The sequence below is a fragment of the Oreochromis niloticus genome, linkage group LG4 (assembly GCF_001858045.2).
Source record: "Oreochromis niloticus isolate F11D_XX linkage group LG4, O_niloticus_UMD_NMBU, whole genome shotgun sequence".
NCBI classification, from domain to species: domain Eukaryota; kingdom Metazoa; phylum Chordata; class Actinopteri; order Cichliformes; family Cichlidae; genus Oreochromis; species Oreochromis niloticus.
The window spans coordinates 15618141-15635602 of NC_031969.2; the positions used below are offsets into that span (position 1 = coordinate 15618141).

The following is a 17462-nucleotide window of genomic DNA, read 5'->3' on the forward strand; positions in this document are numbered from 1 at the left end:
TTAAGTCAGTCATTTCTCATAAGTAGTATGAAAATGATCCACTTCAGTTTACATTACATTAAACTAACTCAAATACTAACATCAATATTTGAACATTTTGGCAAAACCGGACTAAGAGACTTATTTTCAACATTTATAACGGCTCCAAAAACTCAGATTAGGTAGATTGGCTAACCTTAGTGTTACGACCTGTCTAGAGACCAGGGGGTAACATGAAAGAGGCATCTGCTAGAGACACAAACAACCACAGAACCAATTTCTGGTTATAAATGTCACTTATTTACCAAACAGAAGGAAAAGTAATAAAACTGGGAGTGTTGACCCTTTAAAACAACAAACTCTGATGCATGCAAAAATAATCTCTGGGTAAAGCTCACCCCTACCAACTCCTTTCCTCATCCATAACAAATAAACTTCAGACTATAACTGCTGCTGGTATGGCTGGTTAGGTGTTTAAGGAAGCGAGTGGACCTCTCACAACGCCGGGCTCCTGTCTGCAGTCAGTTGTCCTGCAGCTCTATGTTTACCACACTAGTCACAGCTGGGCACCTGCACAGTCGATTTACCATACACTCACACAATTAACCCAGTTTACATCACATCACAGTCAATAGCGTCAACTTCAAGTTTCAAAGGAAGTGTGAAATTGTGTGCAGCGAGAACTGGGGTGCTACACAACAATGCCTTCACAGACTCAAAAGCAATCTGACAAGCAAGTGGCCACATGAAGGGGTTTAATGGGCTGACCAAGCCTGTGATGGGAGCTCCAACATCAGAGAATTTCTTACAGAATCCTCTTCAATATCTAAAGATCTCAAGAAAACGATGCTCGTTTTGTTTGTGGGGCAGGAAAATTGAAAATAGCCTGTATTTTAGTTGTTTCTGGCCACACCTGTCCCTGACCGACTTGCTTTCTGAGGTATGTCACTGTAGCTTTGCCAAATAAACATTTGGCAAGGTTTAAACTAAGTGAGGCTTGATGAAAACAACTGAAATGTTTCCTCAGTTTCAAGATGGATACCAGGTGGATGAGTACATGACTACACCATCCACATAGGCACCACAATTATTCACTTCAGCTAGTACCTTCCATATGAGACCCTTAAAATTAGTGGGCAGATCACGCAACCCAAACAACAGAACTGAAGAAAATAAAAAAATGTCACAAAAGTGAATATTTGGATACTCAGGGAGTCAAAGGACCTTGCCAATGGCCTTTTAGCAGGTTGAGTTGGTCACAGAATTAGCAGTTTCTACCCTGTCGATATAACCTTCCATTCTAAGAAGTAGAAAAGGGTTAGGTTTGGTGACAGCACTGACTTTACTGTAGTTAGTAGAGAACCAAGGAGTGTTATCTGGCTTTGGTACTAATACACATGGTTAACTCTAGGCACTGGTTTCTATGAATGGCGAAACCATGCTCAGTGAGATAGTCCACCGCCTTTTGCATTATCAACCTTTTTGTTGGCTTAACCCGGTATGCATGTTGCCCAGTGGGTTTGTGTCCTTCCACATCAATGTCATGGTACAGGATTGCGGTCTGGCAAAGGTGGCCACATAGTCCAGCATATTGTGTTGAGATTAGGAAGTGGCTGATTACCATTTCTCCCGAACGAGACAAAGGGGACGACTTACCATATGACAAAACAATAGATCTACAGAACTAAGGATTCCTGAGTGGTTTCTCTAATTGCAATAGCACCTTGATTTTTGGGATAATAAAGATGGATTTTTCATGTTTAATTTTTAGTTTATCTACTACATGTGCAAATATTTTGGATGTGAAGTTCGTCAGTCTGAATAACCTTTCGGAGGCCAAAGACAGAAAAAAAACTGAATGAGGACCCTAACAACAGTTTTAGCTTTCAACGTATGTAACAGGATGGCCTCTGGGGATCTTGTCACCAAACGCTTCACTGTTAATATGTATTGATGGACAGATTTGCTTTTGGCAGTGGGCCGATGCAATCCAGCATTATTTTCTAAAACTAGAGAAAGTAATGTGTTAGACTAAGCACTTGTAACTTGTGTTGTTTTAACACTACAACCTAAATAACATTATGCAAATTACTTGGACCAGGATACCATATTCTAATGAGAACTCCATCTTGCATGAAAATGAAACAGGGAGTTTCCATTAGTTGCAGCAGCCAAGCACTGTCAAGTTAGTGAAGTGTCATTACCCATATGGAAAAGATATATATAAATCTTATAAAGTTTGTATAAGTCTTGTGTGAAACTTGTATGAAAAGCATACAAGAGTGAAAACAGATATAAGATCCCTTGAAAAATTATATAATGAAACTTGTATGTTTTGGATACTTACTAAAACAATATATGAAAGTAATGAGAAAGTGGCCACTTTCATGAGTAAATCATATAAGTTTTTACTATTTCTTTTCCATATGGGTATGCTGAGCAGTAATGAATGAGATTCTATTTAGCTCCAAGCTCAGCTCTGGCAATAGTTTGTTACATGATTACCCTGAGAGTAGGGTGAGTACTTAGTTGGTAGTGGGGGTAGTAGCCCCACTACAATGTCTTTTTAAACAGAGAGCCAATTCCGGACTTTCCTTTATTGGGGATTCTGGTTAAATCCACAGGTCTAAGGAGGTTAATAAAAAAAAATCTTGATCCACCTTTTTTCCATCCTCATTTTTGGTAGGCCAGCTATGCAACTGTAGAGTTGCTTTCTGTGTATGTGCTTTTCAGTAGTTCTCCTTGAGCTTTTCATCCTGTCTCTTCAGAGTGCCAGGTTGCTGTTAAGGTATTTTGCAACACTTTATGGTGGAAAACAGCCTGTTTTTTAACCCAATGCTCAATAATATAATTAACAGTTTTGTTTCCACTATACCAGAGACTAATATAAATCAATAGTTCACGAAGCAAATGAGGGAAATGAGGGCACTCGAGTAGACCATAATGGCAATGCATTACAGCATTCGCTACATTTCTGTATATTTGGAAATGTTTCAGGCTGAATTGCCTTTCTGCACCATTAGTAGCAAGAAAAATGGTAAACCATTCTGAACTCTCTGTTCCTGTAGATCAAGTTTTCTACTCTTATATTAGTGAGCTGTTGGTAATCATACTCTGAGATGTTGGCTAATATTTTCTATCATGTAATAGAAATTATTAGTATTAGTATGTTGTTACTACATGTTTTAGTTTAATTATTAGATGCCCCTGTAACAACACTGATAGTTTCATATATTCTGGTGTTATGATATATCAGTTTTCAATAAAACTGCAGTATATTGTGGGAGACCAGTATAGGACACAGCACAAAAGTACTGTGGAGATTGTAAAGGATATTTTCTACCAACACTATTATTAAATGTGCTTCTTTTTTTAATACAAACATTTTATTGTTTTTTCATTAAGATGCCAAATTACAAATATTTCCCGACTTTCCTGAACAGAAAAAGAGTTTTAGTGGGTGAATGTTCTGCTTGATTAATTTCTGACTTCTCAAAAAAGTCTAGTGTGCTAGCTTGAATATGATTTAACAACATGAATTCAGTCATTATTAAATTTGTTGATGATACCACCATGGTAGGACTGGTATCACACAATGATGAAACAGTCTTAAGGGAGGAGGTCAGACACACATTAGAGTGGTATTACCATAATAAACTGGACTTCAACACTACAAAAAAAGGACATGATAGTGGACTTCAGGAAATAGAAGCACATCTACCCATTCCATACATGGGGAAGAAGTAGAGATCTCAAGTTCCTTGATTTTCAGATCTTGGGTGACATCACCTGGACCATATATATCTCTTATCAGTTTGGGAATGCCCAACATAGGCTTTACTTTCTAAGGAAGTTAAAGCAAGCTCACCTCCCTTGTCAACTGCTGACCAACTTCAACAGTCAACAATTGAAAGTCTTTAGACTCACTGTTGCATGTTGTGGTTCGCCAGCTGCAGAAACCTAAAAAGATCCGCAATGGGTGGTGAATGCAGCAGAGCGTATCATTAGTGCAACTCTAACCCCCCTCAGTGATATTCACACTACCTACCAAAAGAAAGCCAGCTGGATTATAATGGACCACACCCAACCCAGACCCCACTTATTCTTTCCCCTGCCCTCTAGGAAAGTTTTCAGGTCAATAAAGTTCAAAACCAATAGATTAATAAACAGTTTCTTTCAACTGGCAATACCCCTCCCTAAGATAATTGTATTGAATCTGGAAACACATTTTTAACATGTCATTCTCTCCTCCTGTGACACTCTGCGTTTTTGTGTTTATTTTGTAAATGCTACCAAACTGTGTTTACCTTTATCTATTTATTTTATATTTATGCTATAGTCTACTTTTGTCTTTTGCTTTCAACCTATAGCTGCTAAATGGTTCTTCATTGTTTTGTGAACAATGACAAAAAAATATGTCATATCTCATGCCATAGTAGCCACTTCTTATATGCATAACTGTGATACATTTCATAACTTTGAACATTGCCATTGTGGTGGATTTTTGTATGACATGTATACCTATATAACTATATACACTATATATCTATCTGCACTAAACATATATACTGTAACTTTCACGTAGAGTCTTAGGCATGAAATGTTTAGCCCTCACACAGACACAATATAAACGTTTTTCATGCAGCACATTCAAAAATATGTCTCTTAGAAAATAGTAATATGGTAACAGAGATACTGAAAACAACATACTGAAATCACTGCATGGATTATGTGATCATGTACACACACACTAGTTTTAACCTAAAGATATTTGTTTAGCATGAAAGTCTTTGTATAGCGTTGCATTACAGTGCTGTCTTGTGACCACAATAATAAAAGACTGGCAAAAACCTAAACTCAACTAAGAAAGACAGGTAATGCTGGTACTTAAAATGAGCACCTGCAAAATTAATTGAGTGAGCATTTCATATATGAACTTGAAGAGGGATATTTTCTGCAGTTCTCCTTTCTCTGTTTCCTACTATATGGTCTACTTGTGGCCATACTACTCAGAATACTAACATCAATATTCTAACATATTACAATTCTAAACTAACTTCACTTCAGAATTTACAACAATGCGAAAAAGTCACATTATTAGGTTGCCTAACCTTAGCAAAATACTGCTAAATACTAACTAATTACTTTACTTACTTCAGGTAAACAAATGAATGGGACTGTGAAAAAAAAAAAAATTTAATCACTTGTTCTAGGGATTTGACTCGTTGTGGAGTTTACACTCTATCGTTTGGGGTCATTGTAAGAGCTGTGATGAGGGGCTGGGGGGAGTGGGGTGTTGTTCTGTTTAAAAGGGTGTGTTTTTCTGGTTGGGTGTTGTGGTCCACATTCAGTCCATCTCTTTCTTCCTTCTATAAGAACTCTAATATATGCCCACTGATGTAAATATTCCACAATTTGGGTCTTGTCTGAGATTTTTGAGCTGGAACATTAAAAGCATGGACAGCCCACTTAAGAGATCAAGGATATTTGTTCATTTGTAACGTCTTAAGCTGACTTAGTGTTTTTACAGGGAACCCACATGCGCACCAAAGATCAGGTCAGACTTAAATGTCCTTGGGTTTCTGAGGTGTTCCACTCAAACTTTAACTCTAAAGCCACCGGGTAGCTATTTTAATTGGTAGGTCAATCCAGTTTTCAGCTTCAAACAGTATATCCGATAAGAATGGCAGACACCTAATTGTTATCATTACATTATTCCGTGTTCCCATCCTATTATCACAGCTAAAATTGATGATGCTATTTACTGCTATAAATCAGAACATGAAAGAACCAATCTCATACTCACTACTGTTGGAATCACTGAAAGCAGACGTACAGGGACTAATTACTTTCTCCTCTGCCCACGTAAACAAGTCCCATGAAGCAAAACTCCTAGAACTCAGTATTAATATTATTAAACTGTGTCAACAAATAGCTATTTCTCCCTCTCCTAGTTCACTTAAACACAAGGTGATTTACAGACTGAATTTGATCTTATTCCCTCTAGGGATGCAGAGCGACTTCTTTTATCATCATCCTCACATATAATCCCTCAGATAAAAGATTCATCGGGAACATTGCATAGGTATTCCACCACTATTAATGCAGTTTTTCACTCATTTTATTAGTCTTTATATCCATCTGAATCTCCATTTGACTCCACTGAAATTAGTTAATTTCTAGACATCCTCAATTTCCCTGTGATAAACTCAGATGCTGCTAAAGAACTTGAGAAGCATGAGAAGCATACAAAGTAATAGATCTCCCATTCTGGACGGATTCCCTGTTGATGTTTTTAAAAAATGTCAGGATAAACTGTCCCCATTACTGCTTGCAGTATGTAAGGAATCATTGCAACATGACACTCTCCTCCTACTCTAACACAAGCCTCAATAAGTCTCTTAAAAACAGATAAGGACACAAATCTTTGCATCTTAGAGACCTCTCTTCTTAATGATGTGAATGCCAAGATCATTGCTAAAGCTTTGGCACGTTGTCTGGAAAATATGGTACGAACTATTGTTTCACAGGAGCAAACTAGATTTGTTAAGGGGAGGCAACTATTTTTTCATCTCTGTACGCTCTTAAACATCATCTACTCTAAAACTACCACAACAACACCTGAAGTAGTGATCTCAGTTGATGCTAAGAAAGTAAATTTAGGCTGGGAAATTTATTAATTTCATGGATACATCTCCTCTGTCACAGTGTGCCAAAGCAGACTATGAATTGTGAATAGTCAACCCAAATGAAGACACAAAGGAACGCAGAACAAAACTTGATATTAACAAAAAGCGAGCCTTTCAATAAGGCTGATGAAAAAGGTGCAAACAAAAGGAAAGGCAAACTGATGCAAAGCTAAACATTAACCTAAACTGCGAGAACTAAAAAACAACATGAAGAACCCTGACATGAACTTGAACAAACCTGGACATGAAATTTAGAAACATGGTGAGAAACAACAGATGACCTGATAACGAATGAAAAACAACACACAGATTAAGGCTGTGTCCAAATTCAGGGGAAGGATGCTTCAAATGCCATATTTGGAGGCAATGACGTCACAGCAACGCGACGAAGGCTGTCCAAATTCGAATAGTCCTCCAGATGTGGTGAAAAATGTATGGCGGTATTTTTGTGCCACTATTCTGAGCGCATTAAAAAAAAAATTGAGCGCACGTAAAAAACATTTGCAGGTGCAAGTGTCGCATTTTGAGGAAAGATTTCTTTTGAGCGAAGAAAAGCTAAATTTGAGTGAACAAAAATCATTGCTTGTCAGCCCTGTCAGCGGCTGATCAGCTGATTACGGGGCCGGGCTTAAAAGAGAGATGCCACTCACCTGTTCGCCACTCAGACATCGTTCCCTTCATGTCAGGAGCTCCGAAACTTTGCCTACGTCAGTCTCCGCCTGATTCAGCAACTGTGAGTGTTTTTTCCTCTCGATTCTTTCTCTCATCCGAGCCCCGCTCGCTCTCCATTTGTAACGCCAGTTCCGAAGCCAAGCTTCGTGCACGGATCGTTACTAGAATAACTGCGTGTCTGTTCCAACCCACCGCTAGCCTTCGCCGCGTTTGGGTCTAGCCAGCACGCCACACGGGCACGCCGAATTACTGTGTGTAATTCGCCCCGCCGTGACAGGATGTCTGAGCCGCACATAGACCCAGCGGAATTCGAACGGCTGAAAGCCGAAGTACTATATCTGCGCGGTGTGGTGGATCGGATGAGCACGAAACTGGAGTCTCTCACCGGAACCGTCCTCCAACTTTCCACTTCCGTCACCTCGCTGCAACGTCAGCCAGCGCCGGTGAGCGCGGAGCCCCGGATCAGACTGCCAGATAAGTGGAACGGAGTTGATGGCGGCCTGATGGTTTGCTTGCCACTTTAGACATGCTGTTTGAATGCCAGCCCACTAAATACGCCACCGCCCGTGCCAAAGTTGCGATGCTAACCTCTCTCCTGTCTGGCCAGGCTCAGGAATGGGCCACGGCTCTTTACAACAACAAATCTGCTGCTTGTAATGACTATGCTCTGTTTGTGGAGGAATTAAAAAAGACATTCGTTCCTCCGAGCAGTGAAGTGGAGGTGGAGTCGCAGCTGCTTCATTTACGCCAGGGCAGTCGACCCGTCTGTCACTTTGCCTCCCAATTCCATACCCTGGCCGCTAAGCTAAAGTGGGGAGATGCTTCTCTACGCTCCATCTTCCTGGAGGGGCTGGCTGATTACATCCGGGATGAGATGACCGGCCGTGAGGCCCCTAAAACCCTGGATGAGGCCGTGGATCTCGCCCTGAAGATCGACCAACGAGTGATGTCGCGGCCTCGCCACACCCCTCGGGCCTTCAAACCCTTCCAGCCTCAGAGGACCACGTCTTCGCAGACTCCTCCCCCCTCTGACGGAGCCGCTGCTAGCCCAAGCCGTACATCCAGCGAGGAACCCATGCAGCTGGGCAGACTCTCCAAAGAAGAGAGAGAGAGACGCTGGCGTGAGGGTCTCTGCGCCTACTGCGGATCAGCTCGCCACCGTCGTCCCCAGTGCCCGCTACGTCCGGAAAACGACGACGCCAGGTAGACTGCGGGGGGGTCCCACCTGGCCAGTCGCACTCCTCCGGCCCCTCTCGCTTTCTGTTACCAGTAATATTTCATCTGAACTGCCGTCAGTCCTCATCAGAAGCCCTCCTGGACACCGGAGCCGCTGAGAACTTCATCGACCAAAAACTAGCCTCCCGACTTGGCATTCCGCTAACTCCTGTGGACCGATTCCTCCCGGTGACCTCAGTGGACGGGCGACCCCTCCAACCCTACCCGATCCAGTTCCAAACCCAGCCGGTTCACATGTCTATCGGGGACCATCAGGAGGAGATCCAATTTCTAGTCGTCTCGGCCATTTCTTCACCACTCATCCTTGGATACCCCTGGTTCCGCCAGCACGACCCCCACATCTCCTGGTCTTCCTGTCAAATCCTGGGTTGGGGTCCCCGGTGTCCTCGCCGCTGCCTTCTCTCTCGGACCCAAAAGGACTCAAAGTCAGAAGAGGCCCCTCCCCCGGAGCCCATGGATCTGGATAAGATCCCTCCGGCGTACCATGACCTATCTGAGGTCTTCAGTAAGAGGCGAGCCTCCACTCTACCTCCTCATCGCTCCTACGACATGGCCATTGAGCTCCTCCCGGGAGCGGTCCCTCCTCGTGGTCGTCTGTTTTCTCTGTCTCCCGCAGAGAATAAAGCCATGGAGGAGTACGTTGCTGAGGCCCTCCAACAGGGCTTTATTCGCCCCTCTACCTCTCCTGCTGCTGCTGGATTCTTCTTTGTCAAGAAGAAAGACGGCGGGCTCCGCCCCTGTATAGACTATCGGGGCTTGAATAAAGTCACCATCAAGAACCGCCATCCGCTTCCTCTGCTATCCACCGCGCTCGATTCCCTCTCCCAGGCCTGCATCTTCACCAAACTGGACCTACGCAGCGCCTATAACCTGGTGCGCATTACGGAAGGGGATGAATGGAAGACCGCCTTCATCACCCCTAACGGGCACTGGGAGTATTTGGTGATGCCCTTCGGCCTCTGCAACAGCCCTGCCGTCTTCCAACATCTGATCAACGACGTCCTGCGGGATATGCTAGGCCGGTGGGTGTTTGCTTATCTTGACGACATCTTAATCTACTCCCGCACCGAAGTGGACCATGTTCGCCATGTGAGGGCCGTGCTGAGCAGGCTGCTCGAGTACCAGCTGTTCTGCAAATTGGAGAAGTGTGCATTCCATCAGCGGTCCACCTCCTTCCTGGGCTTCACCATCTCCTCCGATGGCCTGACCATGGATCCGCAAAAGGTTCAAGCGGTGACCCAATGGCCTCAGCCCTCCAGCCTTAAGCAGCTACAGAGCTTCCTGGGCTTCGCCAATTTCTACCGGCGTTTTATCCGCAACTTCAGCACCGTTGTCGCCCCACTGACATCTCTCACCAAACCAGCTAACCTGCCTAAACCCTTCTGCCTCTCCTCGGATGCAAAACAGGCGTTCCGAGAGCTTATCCAGCGGTTCACCACAGCCCCCGTTCTGCTCCACCCTGACCCTACCAGAGACTTCGTGGTGGAGGTGGATGCCTCCGATGTTGGCGCTGGCGCCATCCTCTCTCAACACGGCCCGGATGGAAAACTGCACCCATGCTGCTATTTCTCAAGGAAGTTTTCTCCCACGCAGCAACGATATGGTGTCGGAGACCGAGAACTCTTGGCCATTAAGTGGGCCTTAGAAGAATGGCGGCATTGGCTCCTGGGGGCAAAAGACCCTTTTCTGATCTGGACTGATCATCAGAACCTGATCCACATCCGCTCGGCCAAGCAACTCAACCCCCGGCAGGCCCATTGGGCCTTGTTCTTTGAGCCTGACAATTTCCACCTCGCCTACCGACCTGGTTCCAAGAACGCCAAGGCAGACGCGCTCTCCAGACAGTTCGCCCAGGACGACCTCACGTCAGACCCAGGACCTATCCTGCCTTCTCAGCGCTTTGCTGCCCCCCTTCGGTGGCCCCTGGAGGACTCTATCCGGGATGCCCTGACCGCCGAACCACCTCCGCCTGACACCCCTGCTGGGAGACTCTATGTACCATCCCGATGCCGTCAGGAGGCCTTGCTCTGGGCTCACTCCTCCCCGCTCTCTGGTCACCCGGGGCCTGACAGGACTCTCCAGCTCCTCCGTCGTGCCTTCTGGTGGCCCTCCATGACTCGGGACGTCCGTGAGTTCGTTTCCGCCTGTGACACCTGTGCTCGGGCCAAGTCCTCCACTCAGCCTCCCGCAGGCGACCTTTGCCCTCTCCCTGTGCCGGGACGTCCCTGGTCCCATGTCGGCCTTGACTTTGTTACCGGCCTCCGTCCGTGAACGGTCTGGACACCATCCTCACCTTTGTGGACCGGTTTTCTAAGGCAGTACACCTGGTCGCCCTGGCCGGCCTCCCCTCCGCCAAACAGACAGCTGAGCTCTTCTTGGACCATGTCGTCCGGCTTCACGGCTTCCCCAAGGACATAGTCTCCGAGAGGGGCCCCAGTTCACCGCCAGGTTCTGGAAAGCCTTTTGCCGTCTGATTGGAGCATCTCCCAGCCTCTCGTCCGGCTACCACCCGCAGACCAATGGGCAGGTTGAACGGACCAATCAACAACTGGGACGCTTCTTGAGGTGCTTCGTCTCCGCCCAACCGTCGCTTTGGCCTCGTTACCTGTTGTGGGCTGAGCTGTCTCACAACCTTCACGTCTCTTCAGCCACCGGTCTTTCGCCCTTTGAAGTCTGTCATGGTTTTCATCCTCCTATCTTCAGCCACCAGGAGGCGGAGGTCGACGTGCCTGCTGCCGAACAGATGGTCCGCCGCTGTCGTCAGGCCTGGATCAAGGCACGGGCTGCCATCTCCCGCTCCAACACTCGGTACGCTGCGCAGCATCATCGCCGCCACCGTCCGGGTCATCCTTTTCGGCCGGGGGACCGCGTCTGGCTCTCCACGAGGCACCTGAGACTCCATACCGAATCCAGGAAACTCACTCCCAGGTTCGTTGGCCCTTATGAGATCACTGCCCGGCTCAACCCCGTGACTTACCGTCTCCGGCTTCCATCCGCCATGAAGGTCCACCCTGTTTTCCACGTCTCCCAGCTCAAGCGGCGCGTTGCTTCCTCGCTGGCGCCCCCGTCCCCGTCCCCGCCCCTCCCCGGTTCCTCGATGGGGACCCTATCTACACTGTCCGGCGGCTCTTGGACTCCCGTCGCCGGGGTCAGGGGGTCCAGTACTTGGTGGACTGGGCTGGTTTCGGTCCTGAGGAGCGCTCCTGGGTGCCGTCCCGCTTCATCTTGGATCCCTCCCTCATCTCGGATTTCCATCGCCGCCGTCCTGGACTGTCGGGTGCCTGTCTTCAGGGGGGGGTCCTGTCAGCCCTGTCAGCGGCTGATCAGCTGATTACGGGGCCGGGCTTAAAAGAGAGATGCCACTCACCTGTTCGCCACTCAGACATCGTTCCCTTCATGTCAGGAGCTCCGAAACTTTGCCTACGTCAGTCTCCGCCTGATTCAGCAACTGTGAGTGTTTTTTCCTCTCGATTCTTTCTCTCATCCGAGCCCCGCTCGCTCTCCATTTGTAACGCCAGTTCCGAAGCCAAGCTTCGTGCACGGATCGTTACTAGAATAACTGCGTGTCTGTTCCAACCCACCGCTAGCCTTCGCCGCGTTTGGGTCTAGCCAGCACGCCACACGGGCACGCCGAATTACTGTGTGTAATTCGCCCCGCCGTGACATTGCTGTGTGCAAAAAATGTATTTCAGTGTTTGCTATTATCCATACACACACACAATAGCAGCCCCTCCCGCTCAGTTTTTGCATTTGCTCTTGCTCGCAATGTGTTGCTTGCGCTCTCAACATTTCTGCCCGTGCGCGCTCAACTCTTTCTGTACACCGTTATATTTGTGCCACAAAACCAGCCAATCACAGACTTGGATGCAAAAAAATCTGATTGGCTGTTTTGGTCTGCAATCAGATCGAAATGACGAAATGCAATATCCCAGAATCCATTTCGTCCAAAACTCAAACGAGGCAGTAGCGGAGGAACACAGAGTGGCGGAGTTTGAAATATTACTCTTTCTGGGTCTAAAATAAAGTTTTAAGATATTTTCATGCGAGAATGTTGCTGTGTAAACTCCAAATGTCTGCTCGATTTATCAAGACATCACATATTTGCAAAAGTGCTCTAATGTTCTCGGAGATGCCTGTTACCCACCAGCTGACCGCATAGCTGGACTGGCCATTGGGCATACCGGGCATTTGCCCGGTGAGCCAATAATGATTTTTCATTTTTATGTTTGTTTGTTTGTTTTTGTAACGGTATAAACAATGAAAGGTGGTGGATTAGCCAATTGGTCATGATCAACTCTGGGCTGGACCAATTACAATACATTCGTATTGAGGGGAAAAGGAACGCGTTTCGTCCCGTACTTTAGCTAGAATGAAAAAGACAAAGCTGGAGTTATTCTGTCTTTACGCTGTCAGCTGCCTCTTCTTCTCTCATTCTCTCCCCCTCCCTCTCCTGTTGCTACTTCAATCATGAAACTGATCAATGATCAGCTGATCGCCTCTCGTTTGTCTATCACCCACTTTGCGCCAGAAAGAGGAAACCAGCAGCACGTTTAAGCTTGATCAGCTGTTGTTAGAAATTATTTAATATTAATTTCTAGTATCAGCTGTTTGCTGGAGTGTACATCACTGTCACAACAGTGTTTGTTTTAGTTCAAAGGCTTTATGGTTTTTTCTATAATACCTGGTGGTGTAGTCGGCCAATTTTTTGTCAGTTCAGCCTTATATATTACGTTTAACCCGAGTGACCACCCGGTCAGCTGGTGGGTAACAGGCATCTCCGAGAACATTAGAGCACTTTTGCAAATATGTGATGTCTTGATAAATCGAGCAGACATTTGAAGTTTACACAGCAACATTCTCACATGAAAATATCTTAAAACTTTATTTTGTGACCCAGAAAGAGTAATATTTCAAACTCCGCCACTCTGTGTTCCTCCGCTACTGCCACGTTTGAGTTTTGGACGAAATGGATTCTGGGATATTGCATTTCGTCATTTCGATCTGACTGGAGACCAAAACAGCCAATCAGATTTTTTTGCATCCAAGTCTGTGATTGGCTGGTTTTGTGGCACAAATAGGGCTTTGGAGTTGACGTCACGCCGCAGTGCATTGTGGGATCGCGGCGCCATGACAGAAGGCCACAAATCAAAACAAACACACTGTGCTGGAAGCAGGACTGTCAGAGCCATGCTTAAAATCAGCGCAAAAGACAAAGGGCTGTATCGCGACCGATCGCACCCAGACGCCAAGACACGGTATTTGGAAAAAATAGCGTGCATCGGTAATGTGGACCCGTATGAAATAAGGCAGTGGAGCGGAAACCCAGACAGCCTACCGCCGTTGTCCTATCCCGATATTTTCGCGTACCTTGTCTGTGGAGTCAGCGCATACATGGCGAATCATTTTCGGAATTATAAATTCCTGGAGGCGCACATCTAATTCACAAATGGTTAGGTACAAGATTTGGCCGTTTTTAAGCCCCCACGTTGTGAGTACGTTGACCATATGACCAAGATACAGCCAGAGGTTGCACATAACAGTGACTTCTCCTCAGCAGCTGCCCCCAAAATTGCTCTAGATGAAGGATTCACGGTTGGTGCCAGCTGTGCGTTGCCATGTAAATAGTTTGCATTTCATGTGTACCTGCACATGTACTTGCTAAGTACATGTGAACAGATCTTGAATAAAAAAACAAACAAACATACTTTTCTTTTCTGTTTTATTGAAACCACTTTACAGAAAGTACAATTATTTACAATGAACTGTACATGCAACACAGCAGTTTTATGAATATTCAACAAGAGCAAGTTTCATTTGGCCCTGGTTTGACAACCACACTGGGGCACATATTCAGCAAAACACAGCACACCTTAACATTCTTATCAAGCAGTGTTGTGTCTTCACCCTCACATGATATGAGTAACTCCTGTCCACAGCCTCCATGACATGGTGATTTTGTTGTTGGTCTTCTGTCAGATCTTCATCTATTACTTCTGCACGGGGCACACCTTCATACTCTGCAGCTGCATAATGAAAGCATGTAAGATAAAATTAGTGCATACACATAAGGTAAATGTACACCAGTATTCCAGGTGCGTGATTCATCTGAAAGTTATGTGCAGATTAGCGTACAATGAGCGCAATTTTGTATGTTTTTGGGGCGGGGGTTACCCCTGATGGGTGCTCTTTTTCGCTTTCGTTGCACTCGCCTTGCGTACCGGTCCGAGTCTGACCACTGCAATCCAAGCCTGACGTATTCTTTTAATAATATCGGATACATGAGATCCCTCCCGTTGCCTCCAGGAGAGGAAACGATGAAAAGAGAGCCCATTTTCCAGCTTCTTGCCTTCCCTATCGTGTGATCTAACGTTGCAACCGACAACACAGTACGTACGAACCATAGCTGACACTTCCGTGTGCTTCGTTTGGCCTACTGTCATGGCGGGAGGGGGCGTGGCCGTGACATCATGCTCCAAAGCCCTATATAACGGTGTACAGAAAGAGTTGAGCGCGCACGGGCAGAAATGTTGAGAGCGCAAGCAACACATTGTGAGCAAGCGCAAATGCAAAAACTGAGCAAGAGGGGCTGCTATTGTGTGTGTATGGATAATAGCAGTGAAATACATTTTTTGCACGCAGCAAAGAACTTTGTTCACTCAAATTTAGCTTTTCTTCGCTCAAAAGAAATTTTTCCTCAAAATGCGACACTTGCACCTGCAAATGTTTTTTACGTGCGCTCAATTTTTTTTTACATGCGCTCAGAATAGAGGCACAAAAATAACGCCATACAAATGCGTCCTTATTTCCCCCGAATTTCAAGGATGGGTCTCGTGTATCCTTCGTGTCCTACCATATCTCAGGATTCATTGTGGCCCATACAGGAGATTTTTTTCTCTGATAATGATGGTGGTCGAAGCGGGAGAGGAAAACACTTTCAAATGTAAGTATATGCAAATCTGGTGGTACAAAAGTTCATAGTGGTTGTAGTGTTAAGCTTTGGGCATCTGCATAGACATGTTTTTTTTTAATTAAAAAAATCATAAAATAGCTTGTATGGTGGATCCTGTGGTTTTTCATGTATTGCTGCTTACATACAGCTAATTTTGATTTTTGCGAATGAACCTTTTAGTGATATGTTTTGGGATCAAAGTCCAAACGGCTCAATTTATTAAAATGAGGAGAAAATGATCACCACCTTCACTGGGGTGAAGAATTCGGCCACTGTGGGATGGAGGTACAAGAATAAATCAATTTACACATCATATTCATAAGAATACGAATTTGTTAACCCTCATGCTGTACAGAACCTGTGATGTCCAGACGGTATTCCTCTCGTGTTCTGCTGTGAAAACTTTTGGATTTAGATTAAATATGTATGTATGTGTGTTATCAAGAAGATAATTCTTAAGAACACAGGTTAATAACTGTGCAAGTAATAAGAGCTGTCGTGTTGTTTTTATTTATTTACTGTCACTTTTGATTTCCTCTGCCTTTAGGATTGCAAGTGTCCAGGATCAGAAGAGGCAGTCAGTGGGAAGCCCACTGCTGCTAGTTGGCCCTGGTTTGCCCTCATGGATGAGGTGATAGGACAGAGGCCTTCCATTAGGCCTTCTGTCCTTATGTCCTCTTTCCCTGAGGACACTCCAGGGCCAAGCACAGCAGTGGGTGACCAAAACGAAAGCGATGAGGAAGTGAGTCAGCCATCCACAACAGGGAGAAACAGGAAAAGACACTGGGATGATGAGCTATCAGATCTCATCAGAGAGGACATGAGGCAGCAAAGAGAGGCTGAGGAGAGGAGAGCAGGGAGAGGATGAACAGACTGTTTTCACTTCTAGAAAGATTAGTTCCAAAATGAGTTATGTATTAGGAAAATGTTTTTATTTGAATATATTTGTTACTTTGTTATATGTGTTGCATTGGTTTAAAAGTTTTATGTTATTAATAAATTGTCTTCAAAAACAGTAATTATCACTGAACTTAACATGTATGAATATAACGCTAACTTTAAACAATTTTACATGGATATTTATTTGATGACAATAAATAAATGTACTGATGTACATTTACAGTACATATTTGATGTACTGTATTTATTCTTATTTTATTTTATTCTAATTTTTGCTTCATAACTTTTGCACTGTCCACTTCCTGCTGTGACAAAACAAATTTCCCACGTGTGGGACTAATAAAGGTTATCTTATCTTAATAAAGTAAACAACAATAACAATTAAACAAGAATATTTCTAATACACCAAAAATGTTTAAAGTAGGAAAAACAATATTTACAGTTGTTCACACAGGATTAGCCTGAGTGACCTGTTCCTGGACCGTTTCTTTAACAACTGTAATAGATTACAGGAAGTCTCTGGCAGTGTTACTGAATCTGCCGAAGCAAGATCAGACGTGGATGGGGTGCTGCAACTGAGAACTGCAGGTTTGTCTTTTCTGGTCGGCGAGTGGAGAATCACACAGGGTGGTCTACAATGAGAGCTTTAGGATTCTTCCTCCCACTGTCCACTGTGTAACCCGTTCAAGTGTTACGCCTGCTGTCGTTGCGTTGTGTTCTGGCGTGAAAGTAAGAGGCAGGAGACAGTACTGGGTCTTTGGCTCTTTACTGTACGTCTGCAACACAGAAATATGGATCTGATCTGCATGTGTGTCATGTGTCTGCCAGTACACCTCTCCTTGGGCCATGCTGAAAGGAGCTGTGACCGCAGCTTCATTAATACTACAATGATATAATAAATCAAATACATCAAATTGTTTTAACACCTTAACTTAAGCTCTCAAAAACAAAAAGCACAAAATAAATAATATGTCACTGAAAAATCATCAAAAACAACTTATAAGAACAATAAACAAAATAATTCAAAAACAAATAAA

The 17462-nt window shown here is 44.7% G+C and overlaps 3 protein-coding genes and 2 long non-coding RNA genes across 13 annotated transcripts in view; 3 read left to right on the forward strand and 2 right to left on the reverse strand.

The window, feature by feature from the left end:
- The window catches only part of LOC100709195 (uncharacterized), a 1346887-nt gene that overhangs the window by 1063841 nt on the left and 265584 nt on the right, over positions 1-17462 (forward strand). Inside the window, exon 3 of one of the 5 annotated variants that reach the window (XM_025906577.1) lies at positions 14512-14517. The exons of the other annotated variants lie outside the window; for them this stretch is intronic. Coding sequence (XP_025762362.1) covers positions 14512-14517 — 6 coding nt within the window. The remainder of the gene's footprint in view (positions 1-14511; positions 14518-17462) is intronic. 5 annotated transcript variants of the gene reach the window in all.
- LOC112846698 (uncharacterized) overlaps positions 1-17462 on the reverse strand; it is a 961229-nt gene that overhangs the window by 897087 nt on the left and 46680 nt on the right. The gene's annotated exons all lie outside the window — the stretch shown is intronic.
- LOC102076453 (Ig heavy chain Mem5) overlaps positions 1-17462 on the forward strand; it is a 900359-nt gene that overhangs the window by 864455 nt on the left and 18442 nt on the right. The window lies entirely within an intron of this gene.
- The window catches only part of LOC106096470 (immunoglobulin mu heavy chain), a 1110954-nt gene that overhangs the window by 856440 nt on the left and 237052 nt on the right, over positions 1-17462 (forward strand). The window lies entirely within an intron of this gene.
- LOC112846703 (uncharacterized) overlaps positions 1-17462 on the reverse strand; it is a 297478-nt gene that overhangs the window by 234950 nt on the left and 45066 nt on the right. Inside the window, exon 2 of the long non-coding RNA XR_003219822.1 lies at positions 10832-10835. This is a non-coding gene — a long non-coding RNA (uncharacterized LOC112846703). The remainder of the gene's footprint in view (positions 1-10831; positions 10836-17462) is intronic.